We start from the raw sequence: 8,006 nt of genomic DNA, 5'->3' as shown, positions 1-8,006 counted from the left end.
AATGAGTCTGATGCAAGTAACCATGTACTTGCATCACTTAAATTCTAAGAACTGTAAATTCTAAGAAATCCTAAGAACCGTAAAAAGAAAAAAAAGAAAGAAGCACTTCACCTGTCAGGGGGGCATCTGTCACTTACAATTAACACCTTTAATACACAGCCATAATAACTGCAGTAATGGCTGTAAAAACGCAGTAAAAACTGTGGCAGAATTGGAAACCTTGGAATTGGAAACCTTGAAGAAGATTCGTCAGCAAGTTCTGGGGGTATTGAAAGTACAATCTAAATATAAATATCTATTAATGTATGTAATATTTCAGGCCACATTTTGCATTCAGGTTTTTCCAGCAATTTTTTCCAGAAATAAACAAACACAATGGGAGGGGCCTAAATCACTTTTCGTTATAGAATTTGCATTGCCTCCCTGTTGATATCGGATTTTAAATAATTATAGTTAATAGTCTAATTATAGATTATAGTTAAAGTTCTCGAAGATTTCCGTTTCGTTCTCTTTGGCGGTACCAATGGCGAGAAGCGGTAATCGCAGGTGTGTTTTTGGACCTCACTTACCATAGATCCAACCGGATCCAACCAGTGTCGCCTGTGTGACGTCAGTCAGTTTGCACCTGTATACTATACACAACTGTAACACTATTTACTGAATAAAAAATGGTTGTTATAAAAGTAACGTTATGTACATACTCATTCGTTGTCTAACATTAGGCTAACTTAAGCTGTCTTTACATTGCCGAGCCGGGTTAAAATGCTGTAGCAGACCTGGGGTAGAATTAGTGATAATCAATTTCCACAAACGTTCTTTATCCACCTTTTGCCCGGTATGAACATCTTTTTACACTGCAGAGAAAAATTCGCGGGATTCGCTGTGGTTCGTGGAATTATGTATCTCGTGCACAATAAGCAGTCTTTTTCGTGAATGATTGTTGTGACATTTTTGAAACAACTGCCTTGCAAAATGTTACCCCTGGTGTTTCTGGTTTTGCTAGCTAAACTGTTCGAGAATAAAGCTGAGCTGGGTGTTAAAATAGCAATCAGAACAAGAAGAATAAAACAAAAACATAGGAGATTTCATCAAAAAATGGCATCAAGGCTGAATGAACATGTGAGGAAGCGTAATAAAATAATAACAATGATAATCCATACTGCCGTATTCTTTTATTTAGTTTTCTGACATCTTTACACAGAAATCAGACCCAGCTCTGCTCCACCTATACCCCGGCTTTATTCCGAGCATTATAATGATGAACTTGAAGGCAATGTAAATAACAGTAACGTTAAGGCGAGTTCAGATCAATGATTGGCAACGAGAGGAAACGGTTTTAGAATGTTGCAGAGAAAATTGCAGCGGTGGGAACTGGTTCGTAGCAGAGCCATTGCCTGCCCTGGGGTCTCAAAAGACTCACCTTGTCAAATCGCCTAGTGCAGTTTTAGAACGTTTATAATCAGACGTCTTGGAATTTTGTAAGTTGCATCCAGTCTCGTTGCGAATCATTGATCTGAACTGGCCTTTAGTTAGCTACATTGCAACGTTGAAACAAGGTAGCATTGCATTCGAGAGACGGTTTGCGAGGTCGGTACCGGTCGGTAGCGTTAGCTAGCGTTTTTTCTAATTGTTAGCTGACGTTAGATTGTGTTAATTACATTAGCTAGCTAGCTAGCTAGCTAACGCAACGTTACCTGATATGAGAGATGGATACTGTGCGCAACGTTGTCTGAACTGTAATGTTGTCTTTCTTGACATGGTCCGGTAGCTAGCGTTAGCTGTGCAAATAGCTATGTAATTTATTAACGTTATATTGTCATCAAATGTAATACGAAATCTACATATATGACCTCTCATGTTACACAAAAACCCCCCTCTCTGTTATTGTAACGCTAGCAGACACCGGAAAAAACAGTACGCCGCTCACACACAAGTGAGTTGAAGAGCCAGCCTGTTGCGTTAGCTCCGCCTACCCTCCCTGGCGGACCAACCACTGATGGGTGATGGAAAACGCGCCACTAACTATGCGCCGCTTGTGATTTTTTCCCGGGAATGTCGCCACGGACACACAGTTCTTTAATAATAATAATAATAATAATAATAATAATAATAGGCTCAATCACCATTGTGTTACCTAATTCGGCGATAGACTTAACAGACATTTATTTTTATGAAAATCTTCGAGATTATTACTTTAAAATAATATTATCTGCGTAATGTATAACCGCGTTATATTATTAAAACTTCGAAAGTTCTCAAATATTTAAAAAAAAAATCATGAATAAATTATTATAATCAGCAGCCTAAGCTACTTATTAAAGTAACCGTTCAATCTTGTCATTCTTTAAATTTGCCATTAATGATTTGAAAATAAGTCCTGCAAATATTTTTATTAACACTAGTTTTAATGTAAGCGTAAGGTTCTGACGCGTAATTTAAGAAGGCGAATGTTTGGAGCAAACATTTCAATACCGGTAGGCGTCTTGGAGTGACAGTGGATACGCTAGTCAGCCCAGGCTAAAATTGGGACAGTTGGAACTGGGAACAGGCAGTTTGCTGACTAGGCGAAAAATCCAATATCGCGAATTAACTAATCGAAAAGCCTGGATCATACCACCTGGATATCAATAAAGACTTCTTAGTGAAATAGTGGCTGCATATTTTAACTGTCCGTGATTAAATACAGTTATTTACAAATAGACAAACAAAGAAAGGGGCCGTGGTCTCTAGAAGTTTTATGAAGCCACGCTGCCAGCTAGCGGTGTTGCCTGGGTCAGAAGTTACACTCGAGGGGAGCAGAGCAGCGATGGACCGGTGAGAAGCAACTGCAATTTCTTGTTCATTTATACGAACCATGCAATAAAATGACACTGCTTTGTTGTCATGGTCAAAGCAGTTGTATATTTCATGTAAAGAGATTTGGCGTTGCACTGTTGCAGTGCATTACGCCAGTTCCACAATGTTTTGCATGTGCTTAATGTCTTAACGTATCCCAGTACTGACCAAACAAATCTGTGCTTTTTAAACCCTGTTCAGTTCTCACTCTCTCCAGCATTATAAGGCAGCCATGTTGCTGAGTGGGGTTGGTGATGCTTTGGGTTACCGGAACCAGTTGTGGGAGTACAACGAATCAGGGCCAGCGATTCATAAGGTATGTGCACGGAACTGTGCAACATTCTGTTAAATAAAAAAGGCCGCTCAAATAAGGGTCAAATTAAACGAACAATTTGATGCAACTGAGAACATGACGGTGTTTTCTGCAGTCACAAAGGTTATAGATTTCCTGAATTCTGATGTCTAAAAAATTTCTTCAGAAAACAGAATAAAGTACATCTGATACATAGATCAATTTGTTTAAATTATGAAGTAGAAATGTGAACGGTGCACATGAAAAGACATTGGATAATTAAATCTACATTAACATTAACTCACAAAAGCTTGACAGTTACACTGAATGTTATGAATGTTTTTGGTATTTTTAAATATGTCACATAAAACCAAAACAATATTCTTGCATGCATTGTATCTCCACCTGGGATTGACCTGGCCTGAAGATCACAGACCTATGAATGTTGCACATAAAATGCATTCATAGAACTCCAAGCATCATTAAGTGTTTATGAATGACAGTGGTAAATTTATGTTTTTTGCTGCGTGTGATTAAGTTTATATGATGAGCCCATCACTGCTATAAGAGCTAATGATTTCGCTGAGAGCTGGGAGTAGAGCCCCTGTCAATGCATTTCAATCACATGCGCAATTTAAGCCCTGCTGCTCTCCATTTAAAAAATGGTACTAATAATATAGTGATGATAATAGCATTCATATTCTCAGGAGCTTCAAGAGCTTGGTGGGGTTGAGAATATTGCTGTTGAACTTCCCGATTGGCCGGTTAGTGATGACACCGTTTTACACCTAGCAACTGCAGAGGCTCTTGCGACTGGTGAGTCAGAATCAACCTGTAAGTGTTAAATGTCTTCACATTTATTCACAGAGATCAGTTTGTATGGTTATACATAAACCTGCATTCAAAGTCCACCCTGCAATCCTGGATAGCCGCAGGTTTCTTGTACCATTTTTCAGGAAAGGAGGGGGAAGAGCTTTTGCACGATGTGGCGTTTCGCTACACAGAAGCAATGAAAGACATGGAGGGCAGGAAGCCAGGACCTTCAAGCATTTTAGGTAAGAAAGAATTCTGAGTTTATGCCAAGCACTGTAAGTTACAGTTCAGTGTGTACATGCTGACTATATCAGCCCTCTCCTATACTACATACACAAAGCAGACAAGATCCAATGAGAAGGATTCCTGCACACCAAACTACAGTCCTGAAAAATGTGTGAGGCCATTCATCTAAATGTACATGCCTCCGTCTTGGGAGCTAGCCACCACTTTTCACCTCTCAGGGATTGACATCACTTACTAAGGACCCAACTACAGATCTTGTTGTTCAGTTCGTATACACAGCATTCCTCCTCCCTTTATCCAGGGGTGTCCCAGTTGAGACCAGGATGTGAAGGTGGCTACAGGGTGCCCTATAACCCAGAGGGGACAGGTTGTGGGGCTGCCATGAGGTCTATGTGTATTGGTTTGAGGTAAGAGAAAACTTGTTTGAATGGTTTTGTGCACTTTATCTATGTTCTATTTTTGTCTGACCTTTCTTCTTCTTCACACTCTCTCTCTATAGACATTGTCATCTAGACCATCTCCAATCTTTACTCTTTGTTGAAAAGAATTGTAGCCAATGGATTTTTTTCCCCTCTTGCCCTGTTAGCCATTTAAGAAACGATTTGTGGTTCTTCATGAAAACCAAAAGCACACCTCATGATACTGAAGCAACAGTACAGAGGAGTTTAAAAAGCTAATTAGTTGCTAATTGGCTTTAATTCTCTCCCACTCTGTAGGTATCCTCACCCAGACCAGCTCCAATCTCTAGTTGCTGTTGCTGTGGAAACTGGAAGGATGACCCACCCTCATCCCACTGGCTTCTTGGGTGCTGTCGCATCTGCGCTTTTCACCTCGTATGCTGTCCAACGCCGGCCAATCATGAGCTGGGGGGTGGGACTGGTGAAGGAGGCCTGCCCAGTTGCAAAGAGTTTTGTTTTGTCACAGGGCTATGCAGTGGAGGAGACAAAGAGAGACTGGGGATACTTCACTGAGAAATGGGAATGGTAAGAAAAAGGAAAGGATTGAAGATACAGGTAAAGGACGTAAAATATAAAATAAAAGTCAGATACAGCCTTAAAAAAACGAAGTGCAGGACCTGCTATTTTAGACTGATACTTTAATTAGTGATCAGTTTGAAAGTGCATGTTGATTTTCAAAGAAAAGTATTTTTTGTTTCTTGTACTTATTTCTAGTGGTAGCAGTTGTGTTGCCTTACGTCAATCGGGCGCCAATCCTCCATGTCAGTGGTGCCCAATCATGTGCCATGGAGGGCAGAGAATATGCAGGGTTTCATTCCAGTCAATTCCTACACCTGCTGATTTCACTAATTAACTGACCTTTCACCAGAGTGGAGGGAACCAATGAGTGAAATCAGCAGGTGAAGTGATTGGCTGGAATGAGAACCTGCATACTCTTGGCCCTCCATGACACATGATTGGGCACCATTGCTTCATGAGCGCAAAGCATGCTCACCACATCTCAACCATATACTCTCCTTAACACTGCGGAAGGAGTGTCTGTCAGTCACATATAATTTATGCATCATTTGCATTGTTATAATAGCCAGATAACTGACTAAGGGGTGGACCTTATGGGCTCAGCCCATGGATCAAGTGATCAAAGGCATATTCCATTTAAGGCCGTATGTTGTGTAGCAGTACCTGTATTTGCAATATCAGTTTTGTGTTAACATTAGCAATTGGACTAAAAGAAGAAACAGACGAGTACCTCTCCTGCTATCTTTCAGTCCCTCCCCTCTGTCTCTTTATCAGGTACCTTGCTGAGAGGGGTCTCTCCTCAGGGGTGGGGCCTGTATCCTGGCCACATCCCTATGGGCCAGCCGAGAGAGACCTGGCCTACAAGAGCTTTAGCCTGTCTGGGTGGGCGGGCCGCAGCGGACACGATGCTCCTATGATTGCCCTGGACTCATTGCTGGGGGCGGGGCCTGACTGGGGAGAACTCATGAGTCGGGCAGGTTTTCATGGAGGTCCGATTTCACCTTTTCAATCTTCTGTGTTTAGCTTCTCTTTGAAATTCAAATGAAAATGACATATTGGTAAAAGCCACTAAACTCAAAATTCCTAGTTTTGCTGCTTCATGCTCCTAATCTCATTGTCTCTCCCCCGTTTCTGTAGGTGACAGCGACAGCACTGCAGTGATTGCATGCTGCTGCTGGGGTCTGCTCTATGGTACTGAGGGAGTTCCTGAGTGTAACTACCGTGACCTGGAGTACAGGAACAGGCTGGAGAGCAGTGCTGAGAAACTGTATGCACTTTCACACTGACAGAAAGGGCCTGTGGACATATCTATTAATGCACTGAGTTAAAATTTAATTTAAATAATGCACTGACTCGAATTCCATAGAATTAAAGTACAGTATTTTACTATACAATGAGATTAACAAGCTTCACTGTGCCAGATTTTATTTACTGTTAACAGTCTAATCAGTAATGGTGATATTTGATATCAGACTTAAAAGTAGAAGCCACAATAAACGTGTCCTGCCGCTTTCTGTTATCATGACATCTTTTGTTCATTGTACAATTTTGTTACATTTTTCATGCAGCATCTCTAACTTTCTAGTTCCCAACCTCTGTCTTGGGGCCACTGGTTTTCGTTCCAACCACAGTTGCTATCCCAGAATTTTAACAGGTTGTAAATTTTTCTTAATTTGGTGTTTTTCCTGTTTAGAGGGATTATTTGCCCTCAAGCCATATTATGTCAGAAATAGCTATGCATGCCATTTACAAAAAACATCCCACAATGTTCACATTGTGATTATTGTGCTATATTGCAAACAACTGCATTAAACATTTTTAACTGATCAAATTAAAGACTGGGGTGAATCAAAAGGCTATGTTTAAATTCCTTCATAATGTTTTCTTTAAACATATTAACACAATGCAGGTTTGGCTCATTATCCTTTGTTTTGCCTTCGAATTCTGCATTATCTGCCAAATGGTTAGTTTAGTGGCCATGTGTCCTCACTTTTACCAGGAGTCTATTGATTTTTTTCTTTTAATGAAATTGCAGTATAGCACAATAAGCACATTGTAGGGATAGGACATTTCTTCTATATGGCATGTATCTCTATTTCTGACATAATGTGTTTTAGGGTAAACAATCCCTCTAATGTGAAAAGCACCTAATTGAAAAAAATTAGCAGCTTGTTAAAATTCTGGGCTTGTAATTGTGGTTCAAACAAAAATCAGCATACACAGGAGGGCCACAGGACTGAGGCTGGGACCCAGCGAGAGGTCTATGGGTGCATATTGCATACAAATGATGGAAAAAAGAACACATTTGTTTGAGCACTCAAATAAGACTTATTAATCAAGCAAATGGATTGTAAATTTCAAACTGAATTTGCTTTTGAAAACAGCAATATCCAATGACGTTTAGTTTGTTCTTAACCAGGTCTTGGAATTCTTTGGACCTTGCTCTCCTCGTGTGGAGTGCACTAACCTTTTTTTTACACTATTCAGGGCCGCATGTTAAAATGTTTGTAAGGCAGACAACCCACACACCATATTTTGATCGTCTCGGTCTCGACTGCATTTTTATTCGGTCTTGTCGCGGTCTCGGAGAGAGAGGACTCGGAATTTTAGGTCGAGACCGGCCGAAACCACAACTACAGTGACAATAGACAATATGCTGTTGTGGCTGTCATGCCAATTTTTATCTGGGCTGCAAAAATGGTCCGGGTGACGCAATGACATTCTAAAACAGCTGTTATATCCATTGTGACGTGGTTAACGTTTCGTTACAGCATCCGTTTCTGTTGCGATAAAGATTCTAAGACAACTCAGCAATTTCTCTCGTTTAACAGGCTATTTTCCAG

The 8,006-nt window shown here is 40.5% G+C and overlaps 1 protein-coding gene across 1 annotated transcript; it reads left to right on the top strand.

Annotated features, from left to right (window-relative positions):
- The first annotated feature begins 2,457 nt into the window (after nt 1-2,457).
- On the top strand, nt 2,458-6,682 carry adprh (ADP-ribosylarginine hydrolase). Its single transcript, XM_064324622.1, has 8 exons — nt 2,458-2,814; nt 3,037-3,151; nt 3,835-3,943; nt 4,084-4,182; nt 4,488-4,593; nt 4,903-5,169; nt 5,938-6,152; nt 6,301-6,682. Exons 1-8 carry the CDS (start codon nt 2,738-2,740, stop codon nt 6,447-6,449), a joined length of 1,137 nt encoding a protein of 378 aa, XP_064180692.1. The 5' UTR covers nt 2,458-2,737; the 3' UTR covers nt 6,450-6,682.
- The last annotated feature ends 1,324 nt before the right edge of the window (nt 6,683-8,006 follow it).

This window comes from Anguilla rostrata, chromosome 2 (genome assembly GCF_018555375.3).
Source record: "Anguilla rostrata isolate EN2019 chromosome 2, ASM1855537v3, whole genome shotgun sequence".
NCBI classification, from domain to species: domain Eukaryota; kingdom Metazoa; phylum Chordata; class Actinopteri; order Anguilliformes; family Anguillidae; genus Anguilla; species Anguilla rostrata.
Note: the sequence above shows the minus strand (reverse complement) of the source record. Positions and strands in the feature narration are given on the sequence as shown.

Excerpts from the sequence above, each read along its gene's own strand:
- adprh (XM_064324622.1), top strand. The coding sequence starts at position 2,738 with ATGAAGCCACGCTGCCAGCTAGCGGTGTTGCCTGGGTCAGAAGTTACA. Across the intron at positions 3,944-4,083 it reads TGCAGAGGCTCTTGCGACTG|GAAAGGAGGGGGAAGAGCTT; the intron begins GTGAGTCAGAAT and ends ACCATTTTTCAG. Across the intron at positions 4,594-4,902 it reads TCTATGTGTATTGGTTTGAG|GTATCCTCACCCAGACCAGC; the intron begins GTAAGAGAAAAC and ends CCCACTCTGTAG.